General features: G+C 32.4%; 4 protein-coding genes across 7 annotated transcripts; 1 reads left to right on the forward strand and 3 right to left on the reverse strand.

The window, feature by feature from the left end:
- Positions 1-2,518: 2,518 nt before the first annotated feature.
- Positions 2,519-3,034, reverse strand: LOC107612204 (uncharacterized). The gene has a single exon (XM_016314010.3). It carries the CDS (start codon positions 2,929-2,931, stop codon positions 2,722-2,724), a length of 210 nt encoding a protein of 69 aa, XP_016169496.1. The 5' UTR covers positions 2,932-3,034; the 3' UTR covers positions 2,519-2,721.
- Positions 3,035-5,296: 2,262 nt separating this feature from the next.
- On the reverse strand, positions 5,297-8,804 carry LOC107610472 (secretory carrier-associated membrane protein 1-like). Its single transcript, XM_016312523.3, has 13 exons — positions 8,625-8,804; positions 8,346-8,411; positions 8,150-8,233; positions 7,992-8,054; positions 7,875-7,908; positions 7,606-7,728; positions 7,280-7,342; positions 7,061-7,154; positions 6,902-6,947; positions 6,710-6,777; positions 6,502-6,550; positions 6,020-6,085; positions 5,297-5,756 (listed from the first exon to the last, which is right to left on the reverse strand). Exons 1-13 carry the CDS (start codon positions 8,676-8,678, stop codon positions 5,670-5,672), a joined length of 897 nt encoding a protein of 298 aa, XP_016168009.1. The 5' UTR covers positions 8,679-8,804; the 3' UTR covers positions 5,297-5,669.
- Positions 8,805-8,862: 58 nt separating this feature from the next.
- LOC107613243 (protein STRUBBELIG-RECEPTOR FAMILY 3) lies at positions 8,863-14,596 on the reverse strand. 4 transcript variants are annotated; one of them, XM_088496146.1, is made up of 18 exons: positions 14,364-14,596; positions 14,000-14,101; positions 13,634-13,883; positions 13,100-13,229; positions 12,931-13,002; positions 12,728-12,793; positions 12,584-12,655; positions 12,404-12,475; positions 12,226-12,297; positions 12,075-12,140; positions 11,871-11,936; positions 11,396-11,787; positions 10,861-11,273; positions 10,434-10,705; positions 10,187-10,325; positions 9,779-9,915; positions 9,532-9,688; positions 8,863-9,444 (listed from the first exon to the last, which is right to left on the reverse strand). In XM_088496146.1, exons 3-18 carry the CDS (start codon positions 13,752-13,754, stop codon positions 9,346-9,348), a joined length of 2,346 nt encoding a protein of 781 aa, XP_088352272.1. In that variant the 5' UTR covers positions 13,755-13,883; positions 14,000-14,101; positions 14,364-14,596; the 3' UTR covers positions 8,863-9,345. The 4 variants fall into 4 exon arrangements, with proteins under 4 accessions (XP_088352272.1, XP_088352269.1, XP_088352270.1 ...); XM_088496143.1 differs by having other exon boundaries at positions 14,253-14,596; XM_088496144.1 differs by having other exon boundaries at positions 14,000-14,104; positions 14,253-14,594.
- Positions 14,597-19,596: 5,000 nt separating this feature from the next.
- LOC107613748 (lipoic acid synthase 1) lies at positions 19,597-22,462 on the forward strand. The gene is made up of 4 exons (XM_016315872.3): positions 19,597-20,156; positions 20,385-20,596; positions 21,095-21,474; positions 22,083-22,462. Exons 1-4 carry the CDS (start codon positions 19,723-19,725, stop codon positions 22,203-22,205), a joined length of 1,149 nt encoding a protein of 382 aa, XP_016171358.1. The 5' UTR covers positions 19,597-19,722; the 3' UTR covers positions 22,206-22,462.
- The last annotated feature ends 885 nt before the right edge of the window (positions 22,463-23,347 follow it).

Here is a 23,347-nt window from a genome sequence, read left to right on the forward strand (position 1 = left end):
CCTAATAAGAGGTTATAAATACCTCCTTAGCTATTATAGTCGTAGTATAGAATTTTTAGAGGTTTGAAAACTCCTTTTTGGTTTCGTGATGAAATCATGGCGTGGACAATTGAGGTTGAGGAGTCCCTCTCTTGTTACATCGGGGAATTGAGTAGAAGGTTGAGGAGTCCCTTCGATTCAATTTCCAAACTATGGCGTTGACAAGTTAGGTTGAGGAGTCCCTTTCTTGTTAGAAATTGGTAGAAAGTAGAGTGATTCTCTTTGTACTCAATTTCAATTTATTTTTTTTGTTTCTATTTTAATTTCAATGTATCTTTTTATTCAGTTTGAATCCTTATTTTCTTATTTATCTTTTATTTTCGTATCATTTGGTATCAGAGTTCAGGTATTAGATTAATTCTTATTAATTTATAGTTGTTCTTCTTTTATCATAAAAAAAGAGTCCAGTGTTTGTTGCGTCTTTCTTTAAGTTTTTGTGTTCTTGTTTTCCGTTTGTGTTTCATTATTGTTTAAAAAAAAACATAAAGTGAAAAAAAAAACAAAAAAAAAGAAGAAAAAAAACCAAAAAAAAAATTATCTTCCTTATAATTATTGTCCTTTTCATATATGTTTTTTTTCCACCTACAAGATTCGAGGACGAATCTTTTTTGAAGAGGAGGAAAATGATACGTGCTTCAAATGTTTGTGATATGAAGAGTTCAAGAGTTATTTAGAAGATATTTTAGTTTATATTTTTATAATATTTTATTTAATGTATTTTGATTTTGTTTATTTAATTACTAGATTGGGCCTTATGTTTATGGGTTTTAGGGTTTTTCTTTGTTTTAACCTAATAAGAGGTTATAAATACCTCCTTAGCTATTGTAGTCGTAGAATAGAATTTTTAGAGGTTTGAAAACCCCTTTTTGGTTTCGTGATGAAACCATGGTGTGGACAATTGAGGTTGAGGAGTCCCTCTCTTGTTACATCGGGGAATTGAGTAGAAGGTTGAGGAGTCCCTTCAATTCAATTCCCAAACTATGGCGTTGACAAGTTAGGTTGAGGAGTCCCTTTCTCGTTGCGTCAAGAAATTCGTAGAAAGTAGAGAGTGATTCTCTTTGTACTCAATTTCAATTTATTTTTTTTGTTTCTATTTTAATTTCAATGTATCTTTTTATTCAATTTGAATCCTTATTTTCTTATTTATCTTTTATTTTCGTATCATTCCGTGGTTATAATTATCGTTTTATTTTTATATGGGTACATTTGTTAACATCTGTATCTTTTATGAGTATAAATAATAATTTATTCATAATAAAATTAAAATTTTAAAGATTAAATTAAAAAATTAGTAAATCTCAATTACTACTATAAAATTTTACTCGTTAAATACAGAATATGAGTGAATAAAGTACATTATATACAAATATTTCACTACAATAATTTTACTATCAAAAATATTATTTATACACAAAATTAACTACTAAAATTAATTATTTAATATTTATGTATAAATATATATTATTTAATTTATTTTTAATATATTTTATATTAATAGTTAATTTTAGTATTTACTTAACTATAATATAGTTATTACTAACGAATTATAATTCAAATGATATAATCTTTTCATACTCACTTAGAAGTTACGAAATTGAGACTTCCTAATTTAAAAAAAAAAAAAAAAAAAAAAAAAAAAAAAAAACTTTAACATAGTTGTTACTTAGGATTTGAGAAAAGAAGCAGCTGTACGATATTTATATTTGCAACGACCAGCGCTATACAGTATATAGCTTGTAAATTGTAATAACTCTATAATCAATTAATAGTTTAATACACCGTACTGTACCCCCAGTTGTTGAAGATGCCAGCCACCGGTGCACCGTCCCAACTTGACTACTTCACCCGCTAGTTGCCCCTTCATTATCCACCCTCCACCCTTATTTCAACATCATCATTAATGGTCATGCTCATTTATATTTTTAAGAGCATATTTTAAAACGTATCTAAAAAACATATTTGACTAAAATTGAAAATTTATTTCTTTTATATATTTTAATATATTAAAGTTATAATTATTATACACTTATCAACATTAATGTTTAAGATATATTTTAGCTAAATCTTAAATTAATTAAGTATACTCAATAAATTTAAAGGCATATATTACGGTTATTAATAAAAAAAATACAAAAATTAAAGCTTCAATATATTTAGTAAAATAAAAATTTAAGAAATTTTTACAAAAATAATCATAAAACATCCTTTTAACATACATGATAACTAAGTCATAAAGAACGAAAAAGAAGAAATTATATATATATATATATATATTCTACATTACATGAGTGGTTAAAATTATAGAAAATAATCAACCGCCTAAACTAAAGAAAAAATAAGACAGAACTCACGTGAGATTTTTTTGTTAAAAATTATTAGATATAAATTTAGTTTAACATATTAAATTATGTAATAATTTTTAATTATTAACTTTACATAAAAATAACTCTATATAAATTTATATAAAAAAACATGAAAGTACAGTTGCAATTTCTAGGTGCTGGTGTTATTACAATCTCTTCAAGAAAATATAAGAACAAGCTAAGAATGCTAAGCATGAAAAGCTTAGGCAAATACACTTCAAGATCAGAAATCAGAAATTAAACTAGCTAGGTATAAAAGTGTATACATGTATGTATGTATGTATGTATGTGTTTGTAGTTTTGATGAGAAAGATGGTGATCAGTGATGATAAGAACGAAGAACAGCACCGCAGAAAGTGCAGATAATGGCTCTCCAAGATTTGCAGTAGAAGGGAACAAAGCAGAACCTGGTGGCCGTCTTCATGTCAGCCACGCTGGCTCCTCCACCGCACCGCGAGCACGTCCCCGCTGCTGGCTTGCTCCGCCGCACCTCCTTCCTCTGGTCCACCAGAAAACAGAAACACACCATCCTCGCAGATAGAAAGGCTTGATTGGTTCAAAGTATATAAATAATAACGTGTTCGTATCAGTTTGTAGCAACTAGGAAACTGCGTGCGTCGCTGTTTTTATTCACAAATTGCTCACAACTTTAATGTAGTACAATCCCCTTTTATATCCATGCATCCTAGAAGAAAAATAATAAATAAATAAATACTATTTGTCACCAAAAAAAAAAATACTATTTATAAGCTAAAATTATTTTTTTAGTATGGTAAAAATTTAAGTGTAGTTAACTTCACATTAAATTGATAGGTGAGAGTCGTTAAAAGATTTGATAGATTTGACTAAATTGTCATCTAACACTCTCAAGTATCAACTTCATATAAAGTTAATTATATTTGAGTTTTTACCTATATTTATATATAAATACATATATAATTTACCTCATTTTTAACATATATTTTATATTTTAATATATATTATAATCTGATAATTAATTTTAATGATTGACTTTTTTTTTTTTTGGTGACTTTTTAATGATTGACTTTGTTTGTACATCTAATTCAGTTGAAATAACGATTATGTTATATATATACTAAAGTCAACTACTAAAATTAATTATTAGTATAAAATATATATTGAAATATAATATATATTAAAAATAAATTAAACTACACATATATTTATACATAAATATATTAATAACTGATTTTAGTGACTGATTTTAACATACTAATAGCATTATTATTAAAACAACAAATATGCAAATTGTAATGGTTTGATGGGTTTTTGTGAGTAGAATGGGGGAATAGCATAACCACGCGTGGAGGTAATGTAATAAATAATAAATAGGGCCATGCTTTGCCCGTTAAGATATGTCAATGATTCATGTATGTGGTTCAACCATTTAGGTGGTAGTTAGCAGCTCCATCTTTATGTTCTTATTTTATTTGTTTATTTTTATTTTTAAATTTCCCCAACTTGCCAATGTGCAGGTCAGTGTTCAGATCGATGTCTCTCTAGCAAGCAATAATTTAAAAGTACTATATGAAAATAACCTTTGAAAAATTTTATGGAGGAGTATTACTGTTTTTATTTTGATGTGGGGGTGTCATTTTAATTTATTGCCTTGGCAATTCATTTCCAATATTGAATATTTTGATAGCTATGCGTACGCCAGAACTTGCCACCCATATTTCTTCTCAAAGGTTTAAGTAATAAGTGGAGTGATTATTTGAATGAATACCATCTGTCATATTATTGTGTCTTAATTTTGTTGGCTCTACATCAAAAAATATGAACTCCTTTTTTCTATGCGATCGGTAGGAACAAAAATTATATTTTAAGCAGTTGAAACACATACATGTCGTTTTCATCATATTTCAGACATAATATTTTGTTACAAGTCTTGGTAGCGTTTGTTTTGAGGTACTGACACAGAGACGGAGAGATTGAGATTCAGTATCTTGTTTGTTGGTTCAGAGACTGGTATTAAAATTTCTGTCTCTGTCCCTAAAATTTCAGTATTTCAGTATCTCCAAAAAGTAGGGACACAAGGGACTAAAATTTTTAGAGATGGAGACTGAAACTTTAATAACATTTTATACCTAAAATATCCTCATTTCAATTAATTAATTTCAATTTTACCCTTTATACAAATTAAATTAGAGTTTCATTCTTGTTTCAATTTCTGTCTCCCACTTTGCACCAAACAGAATACTGAGATTTATTTCAATCTCTATCTCTTAGTCTCTGTCTTTCAGTTTCAGTCTTTCTATCTCTGTCTCTTCACCAAACGCTACCTTACATCACAAAAAAATAGAGTAACTTTGCGATAGATTTATAAGTCTTCTAAAAAAAATATTTAAGTTATTGAAAAACTTTTGTAATGAATTTATAGATCTTTGAGGGGGAAACAATTCAAATAATTCCCTTAAGAAATGAAATATCGGACTTATAACTCCTAAAATTGCAATATTGACCACTCATTCTTCTACCAGAGACCTATAAGTTTGTGTTGCAAACTTGTAATTTGTAAGGAATTTACTAAGATAAAGTATAAGAAATTAATTTTTAATTAGTAAATATTATCTAACTTTTTTTAGAATTTATAATTTAAAATCTAGAATTAATAGTTTATAATTTAAAATAAACAAAATAATTTTTAAAAAATTAGTTGATGTTTGACTAAAAAATATTAACTTTTTAACATTATTGATTTCACTAGATATTTTTTCCTGAGTGACCTATAAGTATATCGCATTACTTAATACTTTATTTTCTTTAAAAAATCTATAAATTCATTGCAAAACAATTCAAGAACGTAACTTTCGTGTATTATTATGATGATGATGAAGAAGAATCCTATTTGTTAATGCCAGCTATAAAATATATTGCAAATTAAGAAACAAGTCGTATATTATAAGGGGAGCATCTCAAAACAATTCTATGTATACACAACTAATTTCTAACTTAAATGATACACTACTTTGGCCATAACCTAGTTTTTTAGTCTTAACTTAGTCGCCACAAAGGAATACGGTATTTACGAATTTTGATTAGGGAAGAAAATGACAAGAAAGACAAAGGTTCAAAGTGTAAAATGAGATTCATTTTATCCTTCGAAATCTTTTCTTTCTTTTTCTTTTTCTTTTTCCCTCTTTTAAAAACACAATAAATATTGCATATCTACTAAACTAATAACATTTTGTGTATGTTTGCAAGTGACATTTCTTGAAATTTTGATGGGCATGATGTTTGCAAGTGTTATAGAGCTGCCATCATGGTCTCTCTGGCAGCGGCTTTTCTTAACTCCGTGGCCTTCCCAGTCCCCCGGAAATAATGGTATACTTGCTGCAAATTACATAACATCAATATAATTTATAAAAAAAACGATAAAAGTAACAAAATATGAGAAATTAGTTTTATGTTTTTCTAAAACTCATTTAATACGTGTTCTAGAAATACTTATAACCATTTTTTTATATGCAACTTCTTAATTTTATACATTCAAATGATTGGTCATAAATATTTCTAAAACATATATTAATTAATATATTTTAAGAATATATTTTCTCAATAAATTGAAAATATTATCATCCTCAGGAGAATTAAACCTGAATAACCCATAAGCTTAGCATTGTTTCAATGGCGAAACATGCAAAACCAGCAAAGTAGAATCCCTGCAAACACAAATAGTAGTATAGTACATCATTTATGCACTTGATTATGACATAATATGATTATATGACGATAAAAATAAACATGTTACTATTAGAGTATATATAATATCATGGCTATTTATAGAATAAATGACAAATAAATTTTTAATCTTTTATTATTGACAAATAAATTATTGACTAATTAAAAATACAAAAATAATTTTTATTTTCTAAAAGTGAGATATCTAAATCTTTTTAAAAGACTAATTTATCTTTATATATTTTTGACAAAAAAAATTTAAATATTTTATATTTTAGAAGGTGAAAAATATTTTTTTTTTTTTTGTATTTTTAATTAGTCTGAAATTTACGTGTTATTGTATTAAAAAAACCCGGGACTTATCTGTCCTAAGGTGCAACACAAATTGGAACATTACCGCAACAAGTGAATTAGAGGTTAACTCCTCAAGCGCAGGTAGTATACCCCTGTCCCCAACATGAAATCATATAACATAACCATTAGATATAAGAGAAGAGGTCACAAAAATTGTAAGAAAATAATTTAATAAATTCTCTTTTTTATAAAAGAATTTTGAAAATCATTTTCTGATGAAACTTCTAAATATTTGTTAGAGGTGAACTAACGTTAGGGATTCTCCATTGAAGAAAAACGGAGGCGCAATTGCAGCATAAGCGCAAAAGAAACAGTGCACCTGCTTTGAAGAAAAAAATATATATGAAGAGTTAATTAATTAATTAATTAATTAATTAATCAATTAACAAAATTAACTCATAAAATGAATGAAATTAAAATAAAATGGTATATATAAGACTTGCCGAGTAACACAGGAAAAACCAACCAAACTTGAGAGCACTGTCCGTCCTGTAACAGAATACAGTACAAGAATTACAAAAACAGAAACATATATTATATATAGTAATATGGAATATGATAAGGTAATTAATAAGGGACAAATAAATGAGATTGAAAAGTACCTGCTAGCACGATAAAGAGGGCGATACCATAATGTAAAGGATCCTGGAACTCCCGAAATAAGGTATATGACAGCAAGAAACCAGTTTGACATAGCTACAACAATTTGTAAAACATGGTCCTCTAATTAATTAAACAAATCATTGGCTACTAAGTATATGATTAACATGTCACAGTACCTATTATTATTATTATTATATTATTATTACAAAAATACAAACCTCCTCCATATGCCCAAGCCACACTAACTGCTACCAAATTCCATATAAGACACGTTATCACTCCTGCACATTATTGATTGTTAATGACCAATATCATCAAAACTAATTAAAGACATGTAGATACATTCATTAAAGTTAATACATAAATGTTGATAAAGAAAATATCAGTATGGATAATTGGATATTGTTTAGTGACTATATTAATTCATAAATATTTTAGATATTAAAATGATATATTTTTTCAGTGATTAAATAATTGATATCACACGTATCTTTTGAGAGATGAAATTAATAGTTTAATTGATTGTGGAAATACAAACACATACCCAACCATGTTGTGAATGCAACATACTGGATCCTTTGAAGATGTATTGGTATTTCGGCTGCAATGTCATGATGAATGATAGGGAATAATGGTGGCCAATTCTTTTCCTCTATCACTATTCCAGCTGCAAACCACAAAACAAAAATAAGAAAAAAAAATTGCAATATAAAGTCAAATTATATATACCACCCTAATAAAATAATTCATATTCATGAAATCGCTTATCTTAAAAATTTAAACAAACAGAAAAAGACACGTAAATAATTATACCTCGTGCTATAGCATCTTCCTTTCGTTTCAGTTCCTGCAAAACAATATATATAAGATCATGGACTATTAAATCACAAATGTTGAATCTCATAAACTAAGAGATAGATGATGATTTACCTGTTCCCTTTTTTTCAATTCAGCCTCTCTAGCTTCAAGTTCCTTCTCCCTTGCTTTGAGGTCCTAAATTAATCGGTAAAAAAGAGGAGGGATTAGAGTTTAATTTTGAGATTTGTTTCAACAATTTTCCTTAATATAATCCAATCTACGTACTCTACCTTAGTTGAGTCAAGAGGAATGTCAACCGTTGCACTACGATCATAAGGCTCATGAGGAAGGGGCGATAACTTTGATGATGAACTCTGATATTATTTAAGGGAAGAAAAACCACATATTATTCAATCTTGAAATGTCTTGTTCATTATATAATAATGATGTTAATAATAATTAAGATAAATGAATAAGAGAGCTTACAGTGGAAAAGAATGAGCCTGCCCCAAATTGTGATCGTCCACCAGAAGCTTTTCCTTTAGCTCCATCCTAACATCATCAATGAAAACGTTTCAGATCTTCTTCCATTTTTTGTAGAAACAAAATTTAATGCATTCATAATCAAACTTAAGCTACGTACAAAGAGATTTTATTTTATTTTTAGAAAAAAGATTCAGGGTTTTAAATTGAGCTCATAATCACAACTTTTTTTTCTCAATGCAGTTTCCACGTTGTGATGAAACAATAATCGTAATGGCTTACGGCGAAGGGGTTAACATCATCGTCCGCAAAGGGATTGTTGTCGTAGGAACCCATGGGAGGAATATAATAATAATCAAATTAAACTAATGAAAACATAAACGGAGATCTAGATCAATGTAAGGAAAAGAGAGCAAAAGATTGATGAGAGAAAGAGAAGTTGAGAAAATGGCGTCTAAAAATGACACCAATATTTTTATTGTTTTTGTTTTTGTATGATGAGAATAATGAGCGGCTTCTCTTTATCTAATAATGCATATTATTAATATAAATTGTCTACAAAAGGAAATTATAAATTAATAATATAAACGTTCAGCAAAATATTTGCTTTGATGTGAAAATCTATTCTTAGAAAGCAAATAATTACATTTCACCATCAAGAATATGGAAGCAATCTTCAAACAATTGGCCTAACTAGAAGGGCACTGCAACATGAACTAACAAACATGGCATGGTTTAAATGAACCATAAAACTTATCAGATATTTTATACTATGAAATTAACTACACCAATAATACAAGGGGAGCAATAAGTGTCTTAAGCCATTTGGAAAAAGCTCCTTGGAAGAACTTGGCATGTGAATGCTGTTGGATGGGCAAGTAGGAGCAAGTAATGAGGCCCTGTTTGGATGACATGAATATCTCTTACTAGTTGATATTCAGCAATGAGCAGGTAAACCTTTGCAGTTTGCACATCCATTCATGATCAAACATCACTGTCATTCTCATTTTTCGCTTGATTCGGATTGCTGAGATTCCCTCCTTATCATGTTTAGCAAGTACAGGACAACCTCTGACATTGCTGGCCTGAATTCTGGCTCTGACTGCATTAGATCAAACACAATTACAATGGCAGAAAAAATTTTGATAGGCAACAATGATGTTTAAGTGTTGAATTGATGAAAGCTTACCTGAACACATCGAGAGATAATGTCTGCGAAATTCGACAATGATTTCGCAGGGTATTCTCCGTTTAGAGAAGGATCAACCATCCTTGATAATGCATCAATATCATGAAGTTGAGGAATAGCCCATCTTACCAGAAACTGCTCCCCTCGAGGGCGCGACCTGTCCAAGATGTTTGGAATAAATTATTACACCTATTCAAAAGCCAGAAACAGATGCTGGATTGCTAGTAGATTTGTTTTAGGTTCTCACCTGTCATAGGACTTTCGGCCAGTCAAAAGTTCTAACATAACCACTCCAAAGCTGTAAACATCACTTTGGTAGGTGTAAATTCCGGACTCAAATTCTGGAGCCCCGTAGCCATAGGCTGTTAGCAGTTGTCCTGAGAGCTGAAATATCAAGGCATGATATCACGTTTTTATCATACAAATCAAGCTAACAATTATTCAAGGAACTGCAACTGAACATTAGAATGCTGCTGTGGTTTTACCGATTATGCCAAATCTTGGGAAAATCATTTTTAAGCATGAAAATTATGCATATAGTGGTTCATAAAAGTCCTAAAAACAGCATGACTTGGTTCTGCATAATAACAAGAAATCACAAACAAAGCTAACTACTAGGGAGGCAATCTGCTTAGAAACCACAACTACTTCTTACCTGACTTACAGAACCCGAAGTTATCAATGGAGCCAAACCACATTCAGAGACGCGGACAGATAGATCATCATCAAGGAGAATGTTAGCAGACTTGAAATTTCTGTGCACAATTGGTGGCTGACATTGCTCATGCAAATACCTTGTCAGATGATAGCATCAAGCATTAGATCTTGTTCCAAATATACTTAGCAAAATTCAACAACCAGGGCAAATATTCTTTTCTTATTTCAGTGCATACTTTACTTACTCTAAGGCTCTAGCAGCTCCTAGTGCTATCCGAATACGAGTATTCCATGACAATCTTGTTCCAAATTCATCATCTGAATGGATTGCATCCTGGAGTGATCCGTTACTGCAGTATTCATAAATCAGAAGCCTTTGGCCATGCTCTGCACAGTATCCAATGAGTTCAACAATATTTGCATGCCGTATTTTGTCAATACCATTTACCAATTCAAGAAACTCATCGTCCTTCTGGTGATCAGAAACTCTCTTGTCTAGTTTCTTGACAGCAAGTATCTAACAATTCATACAGATGGGTAAATATCAAATTGAGAATCTATTCAGGGCACATATAAAATTCTACAAGACTGAGAAGAAATAAATTCTAAATCAAGATGTTTTACAAAATAAATTCTGCGGAAATCAATGCAACTGAGAAGAAACAACCATACCTTTCCATTAGGAAGCTCTGCCCTATACACACTCCCCAGCATGCCTAGTCCTATAAGATTCTCTTGAGAAAAGCTATTTGTATACTGTTGAAGTGATGCAATGGTGAAAGATTTCGCAAAAATGGGAAGAACCGGACGTTTGTTGGAAGTATTGGTGTTAGCCTCTGCATGGAATTTAGCTGGCTCAACAATCACCCTCTCAGCAACCGGTGGCGGAGATGGTGGGGGTAGGGGTGGAGAAGGCATTGAAAATGAATCTATTCCACTCATATCAATCTCATGATCAACCAAAAGCTTGGGTAATGGTTCCATTTTTTGCACATCTTGATCATCTTGTGGCCTTGGAGTAGTAGCCATTTTCCTGGTATCTGCATTGTGCTTCTCTTTAGGCTTCACAGCAGCTCCTTTTGGTACTATAAATTTTGTTTTAAGAAAATTGTTCAGATTGTGAAATGGTTGAGTAAAATCCTTACAAGGAAAATTTTGATGTTAAGGCAACAAATCATATGAGAAACCAAAGAACATAATTATTTACATTTCTCAGCTTGACTAGGTGGTTGAACCATGGCTTCATAGTTTCTAGGATTCTGGGCTTCACCTCCAAAAGCACCAATTTGATGTTTCTTGGAAGTTCTGTCAACTTGTTCCCTTCTTCTACAGTGTGGAACAAATAGAAGGAGCGCAAGTGCCACAATAACAGCTCCTAGTATACTAGCAATGGTTATCCAAACAACCCTTTTGGTTCTCCCTTTTGACTTCCCTGAATTTGATTCCTTTGCTGCAGTTGGTCCATCAGCCTGTTTAGTTGGTATGCGTCCAGCAGAAGATGGCACCCCAGAAACCACAGTTCCTGATGGTGATGGTGTCCCCGGAGAACGAGGTGGAAGAGACGGAGCTAAAGTAGTATTAAACAGATTTCCATCATTTCTGCATAATAAAATATCACCATGCATTATTGAAGTCATAATATGGTATACACTCCACAGTAATTTCTGGTTCAAAGCTTTCACCTGAAGTTAGGGATGCTTAATAGCTTTTGAGGTATTGGTCCGGCAAACTGGTTGTTTTCAACATTCCTGCTCAATCAGAGAAGAATAAGCATGATTTAGAGAGAGAAAGAAGGAAGCTGAGAAAGCTCCATGGCTTTTATCGAAAGCAATATCCGAACTACTATGTCATGCCAAATTCATTTGAAATATGGTTAAGGGATATACAAATCTTTCAGTGGAAGGTCTTGTAAAACGTCCAGGGTCCCGGACAGTTTGTTGTTCTGTAAATGTCTGCAACAAGGGAAGTGTCAGATCAATGGATAGGGAATAAAAACATAAGTTCATAAATAGTACCTTGCTAATGCAAAATACTCACACAGAGGTCAGAGCTGATAAATTCTCCATAGTTGGGGGCAACTCCCCACTCAGATTATTATTGGATAAATCTCTGCACAGCAGTTTGAGAAGGCACATCAAATATGTTTCATGTACAATGAAGGTAAAAGAATCTCCATTCTAATTGTCTAAATATATACATAAAATTTAGGCCCTACAGATTGATCAATTTCTGAAGTGACTGAAAAGAATCTGGTATTTCTCCTGTTAAAAGATTGTCATTGAGAGACCTGCAGGGTAAAGGGAGATAATTCAATCTCATTTAGATAAACTTGCATAACAACAGTTAACAATAACATTAGAATTTTACATAGAAATAGAAGAAGCTGCAATCTCACATGTCAGTCAGTTCAGGCAATGAGGATAACGAGGGAGGAATACTTCCGGTGAGCTGGTTGTCTGAAAGAAAACTGCAAAAACAGCCATCATGTCATTTTGACGGTTCGTCAGCAGATAGGATGACACAGGTAGGTAACACATACAGGTTTTGCAAGGTGACTGGCAAACTGGACGGAATACTTCCCCCAATCTGGTTGTTATTTAGAACTCTGCCGAAAAGATATGTAGCAAACTGTAAATTAAGCTGCTGCATAAGAACCTTAAAGGAAGGATAACTCCTGAAATTATAGAACTAAAGAAACGCAACACATCAATGCATGCACATTAAACAGGGATTGATATTTACATTGCTCTGATAGAAACAAAGGATCCCAAGCTTTCACCCAGTTCTCCTCCCAAATTTGCACCATTCAAAATTCTGTCATAATTCAAATGATTAGAAAACTTATGGTTATAATATTTTGCTAGAAATCAATGAACATGAAGATCGAGAAAAAAGGGATAGCATATCATACATTTCTTGTATGACTGAGCCATTACATTGAACACCCTGCCACCCTTGTGCACAAGGGTCTCCGCCACTCGAAACCCACCCAGGAAGAGGAGGGCTTCCCAATGCAGTATATAGGCCATTGATTGCAGCAACTGATATGCAAAATAGACAATGGTGGAGCTCAGATATAATAGAGCATAGACACATCAAACCAAACACAAACATATTGAATGCAATTCCTAAATATCAATCTTTGAGCACATTCTAGAAGAAAGGATACTTCAACAAAGTAACTACTAGCTGTGACAGGTAATGCAGAATTCCAAGCTTACAAATTCTGAATCAGAAGTGTTTGATCATATTAGTTAACAGAAGAGGCACAGGAGCACAAATTCAATACTTGAGTTTTGAAGTTTTGAGGAGCATCGTTTAGAAAGCACCACTAACTAAGAAATAATTCTCTCACACCTTTCTTGGTGGACTCTGAGAAAGAAAATGGGAAAGGAACAGAAAAAGTAAAAAGAAAAGAACATAAAAAAGGTGAGCGAATCATTACCATCACTAGGATTAGTGTCAGCAAATGAAAATTGAACAGTGCAGATCAAAACAAATCCCAAAAGAACTAGTTCATGGATCTTCACTCTCTTGTACTTTGAAGCAGATCTCTTCTCACCCATTGTTTCCCACCTTAACCTTAAACTACACCTCGCTCCTAAACCTTGAACCTAGCTATCAAACCATGCTGTCACAGCTGAAAATCCCACCAACAAAGATCCTCAAAACAGAGGAAGTAGAAGACAATCAAGCTGAAACAAAAACAAACCTATTATTCCACAAGCACCAAAATGCATAAAGGAGTTACATTTAAAGAGTATTATACATATCATAAGCAAGGGGATGAAATCTAAGTGGATGAAATTACCTGAAAGAGAAAGTGAAATTGTTCTGAACTCAATGCTTAAAATCTGGAGAAGAAAACTGAAAAAGCTTTGATGGAAGGAGAGTGTGTAGATAATAAACTTAACTGCTAAGATTCAGAGGAAGAGAAATTAGTGGACACGGTAAGCAAAGCACACACAGAGACGCACACTGCATTGCTGAAAGCTTTTAGCATTAAGCATTATAATAATAATAATAATAAGTGATTAAATATTTTATTTGTAGTAAAAACATACCCTTTTAAATGGAAGAAAAAGCTGAAAACAACGGGAAAGAAAAGGCAAAGGAATGTGAAAAGCTGAAAACTGAAGAGGTTCTCTCACTGAAACACAAAATCAAACACATACTGGGCACTCTCTTGAGATGAGTGTGTACATGAGTGTGTTCAATGTCATACATATCTTCTTTCTTAACAACAGTTACCGTTGCCACGCTCCTTCTTTGACGCGTACAGTTTCCCATGTTTTTATGTTTCCACCATTTTTTTTATTCTTCTTATCTTATAGTAATGTAATATTATAACACATACACTATGATATTGATATTAATAATAATGAGGCTGCACATGATGCTGTGGCCTGTCGTCAATTATTTGTCAAACTAGAATATATTCTTGCATCGACATTGATCAACCATCAATTCCATTATGACAATGACCCCATATCGGATTTAGCTTCTTGTTACTTTGCATCATTGCATTCATTATTTTCATGTTATTATTGCTGTATTAATATTAGTTAATTAAATAATGGAGGAAGCTATTTTTTAAAAAATAAATATTATGGTCTTTTCCATTTGGACCAACATTGTGGAACAATATCAAAATTTAATATTTACATAAAAATCCTAGGTCAAAATTAAAATGTATTATCTTGTTTTGTTTTTAAGTAATCCGTGAAAAAAAAAAAACTAGAACTTATTACCTTTTAATTTCTGATATTTAATAATAAAAAGAACTCATAATTTACATTTTTCTGTTTTTTTTTTTTAACCACAATTTCATATGGAATAAAAAACAACACAAATATATCCAATTTTAATTTAAAAAATTACATAATTTTGTTATTTCTAATTGTAATTAAGTGAATAAAAACCCTATGTTTTGTATGCTACTATTTATTGTAACCATAGTGTGTATATATAGATAGTTAATAATAATAATGATTGGATAAAGCATTTTTCAAGAATTGGCTATCGTTTTATTTTGAGTTAACACTTAAAATGACTTCTGAAATTTGATATTGATTTACTTTAATTTTTTAAGTTTTAATTGATCCAAATTGTATTTTAAAATTTTAAGATGTGACTCTAGTTGGTTCTTTCGTCCATTTTCATCTCTGAATAAGTGATATAGCACATTTAGTTGACACTTTGCACCTAAAATGTAACAAAACGACAATGTTCATTAAGCAAACTCTCAATTGGCCTTTCTTCTTCCTCCTCCTCAATTTGGCGCTCTCTCACCTCGATTCACTATCACCGCGCTTCTTGCTTCCCTCTCACACTCTCACACGGTCACACTCACAACACCGCCATGGTTCTCCTTCTCTCGTTGCGACAATGCCGTCACGAAGCATACCCGCGGAACTAACTCCAACATCACCGCAGCACCCATACATGTGAATCAAAGAATTTTGAACTGGTAGCACCCTATCAACCCTATTCTTCAAGGCTTCACCGTGGTACTTAATGAAAAAGTAAGAGCTTAATGAGGAACGTGACTGTTAGAATAAACCTGAATCACTGTGCTAGCACATAAGATGTCTAAGGCGTTGTTGAAGTGACGGAAGATTAAAAGGGTATAAGCGACGTCACATAAGTGTGAGGCGGCTCAAAAGGGTACGTGCAATGTGGGGGTTGCGAAAGAGGACGGTAATAGTAAGGAGTGTCTGAATTTGAAATAGATAGTAGGTGATGTAACACGCGTTCTGGATCGTGTTGAAGGCATTGAAATGGAAGAGAGTGGTTGTGATTGTGTTGGTAGAAAAAAAATGAGGAAATGGAGAACGATGAAGATGAAGATGAAGAAGAAGATGAATATGAAGATGAAGAAAGAATGGTGGTTGGGTGAGGGAAAAGGGTGTTTCGGAAAAGAAATTAAAGTTGTCGAGACGAGACTTTGGCTATTCATTTGAAGGTTGGCATTGACAGTTTGACCTTATGACCATTTGATCGCCATTGATAAACATGCCTCTACTCTCTACTCAACTAAAGGTGCTACGTCATTTTTTTTATGATAGAAATAGACAGAGAGACCAGCTTTAGTCACACTTTAAAGTTTTAGGGTACAATTTGAGTCAATTAGAAATTAAAGGGCTAAATTAAATTTCAGGTCAAATTTCAAGAGTCATTTTGAGTATTAACTCTTTTATTTTATGGTTAAGTACAATTTTTGTTTTTAAGGTATAGGCCGAAATTTTTTTTTGTCTCGAACTTTTTTTTGCATACAAAATTGTCCCTAAGGTTTAACTTGATTTTAAAATCGTTCTTACCTTAGAAACTAAGATCGTACGGAAGTGGCGGCGGAAACAGAGACAAAGGTAGATTGTGAACAACTTCTTCTTCTTCTCTTCTCCTTTTTCTTTTTCCATTCTCCATTTGCAGGAGAAGAAACACTCTTTTTTCTCTTTTTTTTATTTTATAATATTTTTTATTGTAGATAATTTAGTCCAAAATTTTAATATTTAAATAAAAAACGAATTTAAATTTTGATTTTAAATTTTAGAGACAATTTTATATATAAAAAAATTAAAAATAAAAAAATTTTTTAGCATCTTAACGAATAAAATTATACTTAATCTTTTATTTTAATATGAACGTTATTTATTTGTTTATCTTTTTAATGATTGATGAGATGATTGGTGAGAGTGTGCTTCGCGTGGCATGGCTGCGCGTGAGAATGGGTTATTCTTAGTTTCTTACTCAGATGGAATAATAACACAAGTGGAATTTTTTTCAAAAATAAAAATAAAAGAAATGGTGAATTGATGATTGTATATATTTCCAGTCCTCTTGTATATTTTCTCTTATGGTAGAAAATAAATATTATCTTTTTTGCATTAGCTATTAATCAATTTTAATATAAAAAATAAAAATATACAAAAAATAGGTAAAATATATACATATAGTATTTAAAATATAATAAAGAAGTGAGACTATATCTTAGAGACGTTATAGCATGTACAACTGTTAAACAGATTAGTCCGAATTATTTAGGCATGTTTAAGTTTGTTTTGTTCATCTTTTACAATTTTTTAATTTAAATAATTTATGGTTAATCTCATGGATTATATTGGATTGGTTTGTTTATTTTATTTATTTTTTAAAAATTAATTTGACAAACAATATTACTTTTAAATAAAAAATTTAAACAAATAATTTTTTTTATTATGTGTCCAATTTTTTGGTCGAATCAAGATGGATATTGGTTAAAAATGGCTAAATTTAAAAAAAAAATGCAAATTTCTAAACCAGTCACCCACTTAGTCTATGGATTGACATATTTACCTCGCTATTTTTTTAAATTAATCAATCCAAAATTTAAATGGATTTAATTTTAGAAATAAAATTCATTCGTTTAAATAGATAAATAAAACTGACTCGATGAGTTTGACTCATTTTGTCGGCTCAAATAAAAGTCGCCAGTTGGCGTATGGGCTTTGTGTGCTACCGAATGATTGTTGTGGGCTTTGTGTCAGCCCACTATATTCTTTTAGAGAAAATCTATGATTTTATTTTTGTGCAACAACGTCTATTCCTAATTTTTATATTTGCAATTTTGCATGACGTATAGTCGTATACAATTTTGTAACTTACACATGATAAGCTATATAAAAAAAAAAAAGGTGCTCGCCAAAACAAATAAAGTGAGAATAATTTCCTTTTTTTAGAAAAGAGTTATTATTAATGTATGAAATTTTATGTTAATAATATATATACGTGTGTGTGCCGTGTGCCGTGTGCGTGCGCCAGAAAACAACGGTAGCTAATAGCTATTCCTCATTCATCACTCTGCTATCCGAATCTCTGCGATACTACGATGCCTTATCGCTATCAACTATCAACACTTACATTTATTTGAAACAAGTTTGCTGTAAAATCAAACATTAATTATTATTTAAAATTGGAATTTCAATTTTTTTATTATTATTATTAAATAGATATCAGTACGTAGTCATCATTTGAGTTTAATCAAACTTGCGAAAGCTTTCTTCTCACAGTGTCGATCTTAGATAGATCTCCCTATGGGGAAAAAGAAATTAAAAGACTAAGGAAAAAAGTGGATCAAAGGTAACAAATAGGAGCTTGCAATTTCATACTTTTTTTAGTATCCGATGAATGCTAATACCAATGTGCAATTGGGCACCTTTGATCTTTGACATTTGACATTTGACAATGCTATCGTTGTTGGCTGTCTCAAACATAAGAGGACAAATAAGTGATCACCAATCAAAATTTGCCGCTGCTTTGCTACCTCTAAATCTCTAATCTCCATATTAATTATTTAGGACACAAGATATAGTGATAAACACAATGCAAAAAGTGTTCTTTTATCTTACAATAAAGATATTTTCCTCGCTAATAAATTTGTCTCATCTCCTATATACTTTTCTTTGGTTCTCTTTCTAATGTCTCTATTCTGTGAGATGATATGAAATAAAACCTAAATGCACATGAATTGTTCATGATGGCATAATTAATAACACCTACATCTTGCTACTAATAAGGTCCAAGGGAATGTTTAAATGTTGGCAACTAACACATACCATCATTTTGGTTCGATAAACTTGAAGTAAAAGATGGAAAATATTGTCACCCCACCCCCATCCATTTGAAACTTTAATTTGATGTCTCAAATTTCAATATATTCTCTCCGAGGGAGCAAAAAGGCCCACCAAACTGGAAAAATGATGAACAATTTGACTTCTTTTACCTCAATAATTTTCCATCTCAGCGGGGACCAATACGACAAAACTGCAAGTTTGCAACAACCTAGCGTCTCTTAATTAATACTTTATGTGCGTGTATAAAAAACTAATATTTTGATTATCAGTTTTATTATAGAATCTAAGGGTTGTCATGTTCCTGCATGCTTTAGGTTTAGGCCATATTAAACAATAATGTGGGTGTAGCTAAATATCTATTAATTAATTTTATAGAGATATTAAATAATAGTCATTCCTTGAACTAGTATCTTGCATGACCTTGTCATCAATCTTTGTTTTGTTCTTTTTGCAAACGAAATCCTCCAAATGTGGTAAAAAAATGTTCGCAAGGGTTCGAAGAAAACCTCACATGGACTATTGAATAACAAATTATAATTTAGAGCACATATTAAAAAAAAAATATTTAAACCAATTTAAATTGGTCAAATAATTAACAAATTATTAGATTATCAAAATAATTAGTCATATAGTATCACCGTTGGTTCTGAACAACAGAACAAGTAAGCGTTTTTCTTTTGTTTGGTAAAGGAACAAGTAAGCTTAGATACCAACAAATTTGAAGCCCAAACAGTGCTTATTAAGGCCCATCAGTGTAGCCCACAATAAGCAGGCCCAAAATACAGCCCAATACGATGCCGATGGTGGTGGTTAGTGGTTGGTATGCGACAACGATCGATCTCAGCTCCAAACCAGGGGCACAGAGAGAGAGAGCCATCCTCATCTTCATCCTCATCGTTCCTAACTGTCTGCAAACACCACCATGATGATGTATTCTCGTTTTCGAACCGCAGGTCGGAATATCAAATCCGCCGCAAAATCCTTCTTTTCCTCTTCTACGATGCCTCCGCCGGCAGCACCCCCGCCGCCGCCGCAGAATCTGGCGGCGCTCCGTGCTCGTCTGGCGGAGGAGTCTCCGTCACTGTCGGACTTCATTGCGCTAAAATCTGGGAATGCGTACTCGGTGGAGGTCGGAACGAAGAAGAAGCCGCTGCCGAAGCCTAAGTGGATGAAGGAGTCGATCCCAGGAGGTGAGAAATACGTGCAGATCAAGAAGAAGCTTCGAGAATTGAAGCTCCACACGGTATGCGAGGAAGCCAAGTGTCCTAATTTAGGGGAGTGCTGGTCCGGCGGCGAGACCGGCACCGCCACTGCTACCATCATGATCCTCGGCGACACTTGTACTCGAGGTTGCAGGTTATGTATCTATCATTTGTTATTTATAGAATTTTATATCAATTTAATGTAATTCAATTTGTGATTAGTGCATAGAATTTTTTGATGTTGATTATAGGATTAGGAATGGGAACTCTAGCTTTAGAAAATTTCAAGTAGAACAATCGTTGATAAGAGAGTGTTTTATAAGTTAATAGAATAGATGGCAGTGGAACCCTTCCATTTAGATATTTTTATGTTAATTTTCAGATTTTGCAATGTGAAGACATCGAGGACTCCTCCACCACCTGACCCTGATGAGCCCACCAATGTGGCTGAAGCAATTGCGTCATGGGGTTTGGATTATGTGGTTATAACAAGTGTTGACCGTGATGATTTACCTGATCAAGGGAGTGGTCATTTTACTGAAACAGTACAGAAATTGAAGATACTGAAGCCTAATATGTTGATAGAAGCCTTAGGTATGCATTTTGAATGTTTTGCGGTTCTTAAAACTGTTGACGCATGGCAGCCTAACCTTATCCTGCTAGGAGGATGTCTCATTCTTATAAATGAAAAATTCCAAGCACCTAGGTTGTTTGGAAGTATAGTACATAATCAATAATGGATATGAAAGGAAGGATGGTCTTTTGTTTTTCTGTTTTTACTGAAGTTTATTAGGTAGCAAGTAGAACTAAGTGGTGGTACCTAGAATGCGAATTATTATGTTAGCTGTTGGTTTATTAATAGCTGTTGTCTTGACAGCACTGCTTTTGATTAGAATGATAAGAATAAAGACATTATTGATACAGAACTAGGGTAAAATTTTGAAGAATTGATTTGCAGTCACATAATTTCTTCATAGGGTTCAATCCTAGTTGATTTTTTCTTAGATGGATTATTATCAAGGGACTATCCTTTGTAGATAAAATTCAGAATTTCTTTCTGTTGTAGTCGTTGAACTATGTTTGTTGCAACAGTTCCTGATTTTCGAGGAGAAGCTAGTTGTGTAGAGAAGGTTGCTAAATCAGGATTAGATGTCTTTGCACATAATATCGAGACAGTTGAAGAGCTTCAAAGTGTTGTGCGGGATCACCGAGCTAATTTTAAACAGTCCATGGATGTTCTAATGATGGCCAAAGATTATGCACCTGCCGGAACCCTCACAAAGACCTCAATAATGTTAGGCTGTGGGGAAACACCTGACCAGGTTGTGAAGACAATGGAGAAGGTGAGAGCAGCTGGTGTTGACGTGATGACTTTTGGTCAGTATATGAGACCTTCAAAGCGCCATATGCCAGTATCTGAGTACATTACACCTGAGGCCTTTGAGAAGTATCAGACACTTGGTATGGAAATGGTAAGTCTCTAATATTTGTTCCATTGGTTACGATCAATTGTATTTTACTTTTCCATAAACGAGAGGAATGTTAGTATGTTACTTATTGCATAAAAGATGATTACTAATATTTGATGTTATCATCATTTCTCTAGTATTCTATTATCATAATCTCAGTTCAGTAACTTTTGCTAGGATCTCATAAAATGAGTAGATATTTTAGTCAAACCATACATCTTAAAACATTTGGGCTCCTTGCCAATATTTAAATATATTCTTAAAAGTCGAGGCAGACAAACACATTTGCTTCATCATTGTTGCACACACAGTATGTTTAAACTTTAAAGTAATCTGTATGCTGCCAACTCATGGTAAATTCCTTGCAAGCAATTTGGACACCATTTGGACACGCCGGTGGCCCTGCATGTAAGAATCCTAACACTACATATGGCATTCTGTACTTGATAATGGCAACAGAGTGTAATCATGGTGCATTTCTCTTTTTGATTGTTGCATGTGACATGTTGATTTGCAGAGGGGGATTCTATTAAAAATAGCTGCATATGGTACTTATTATAACTTGATCATGTGTTATGAATGATGGATTAATCCTACTTTGTTTGTCACAGGGATTTCGGTATGTGGCATCTGGTCCCATGGTTAGGTCATCATACAAGGCAGGCGAATTCTATATTAAGTCCATGATTGAATCCGACAGGGCTGCATCTCCCTCAAAGCTGATTGCTTCTTGATCCATTCTTTTCTTTCCCACCATTTTTATGTGCATTATATATAATGGGTACACGCTTACCCCATACTATTGATGCTCGGTCATGCCACATGTAATATATCAGTAACATGCTGTAAGTGGCAAAGCTTTCTGCAACTTTTTTACCCAACCATCAATGAGTGGATTGGTTCAGATTTATTGGAAAATGCAACATCCCCTCCCTGTTGCAAAGGTTAATTCAATATTTCTAATATATGTTAACTCAAATTTGAGAAATCATGTAAAGCGGCTGATTTTAATGTGGCTGTAGTGCAGTGTTGATTTTGAGAAGTGTTATTCAAAATTTCAGTGTGTTAACTCATCTTCAGTGGCAGAAATTTAAACCAATGTTTGGGACCACTTTGATAGCAGTGTAGAACCAAAAGCATATAATTCTGCTTTGCTGTTAGCAGATCAAGGTGAAGCCATGTTAGTGTTAGTGTGTTACCGTTGCAATCATCAGGTGGAGCTCTGAGGGCTTCTTTTTTGGGTTATGACTTTAGTGTATAAATTTCAGTATACTGTGGGAAGGGGGAGTGGTAGTTTATTTATTTATTTATTTTTGCTACAAATTTTTTTTTTTAAATTGATCCATTAAAGTTGGGTGGTCCATTTCTATGATGGGCCTAACCAACCAATCAATCCTTTGTAATTTCATATTGGAATTTGGAAATGAGGAATTTTGTATCGGTAATAAGTAATAAAAGTTATGAAAATTTTCAACTGATATAGTGGTATTTTAGTAATTTTCAACCGTTAATCTTAATTATAAAAAATATATATAATTAAGATCAACGATTAAAAATCACTGAAACACCAGTATACTTAAAAACTTTTCTAAAAGTTAAATACCAAAAGAAAAAAAAAAAGTAATGTGTAGCCATATGATTGGATGCTTTTATTTGGTACAAACCGTGTACTAATATTATCACAAAACCAGTTTCAAATCTTCCAAATTATTTCCGAGATTACTACATTCAATATCAACAATTTGAAAGGCAAGTGTCTTTCTTGGTTTTGCTTTCCGTTGTTAGGTCCTTTAACACGACATTGACAGCCTTGTCCATCATCATGTTGCACTTTTTAATCATCTTTTGCCGTTTCTCATTTTATTGCATAAAATTT

The sequence above is a fragment of the Arachis ipaensis genome, chromosome B8 (assembly GCF_059453495.1).
Source record: "Arachis ipaensis isolate K30076 ecotype BB chromosome B8, ASM5945349v1, whole genome shotgun sequence".
NCBI classification, from domain to species: domain Eukaryota; kingdom Viridiplantae; phylum Streptophyta; class Magnoliopsida; order Fabales; family Fabaceae; genus Arachis; species Arachis ipaensis.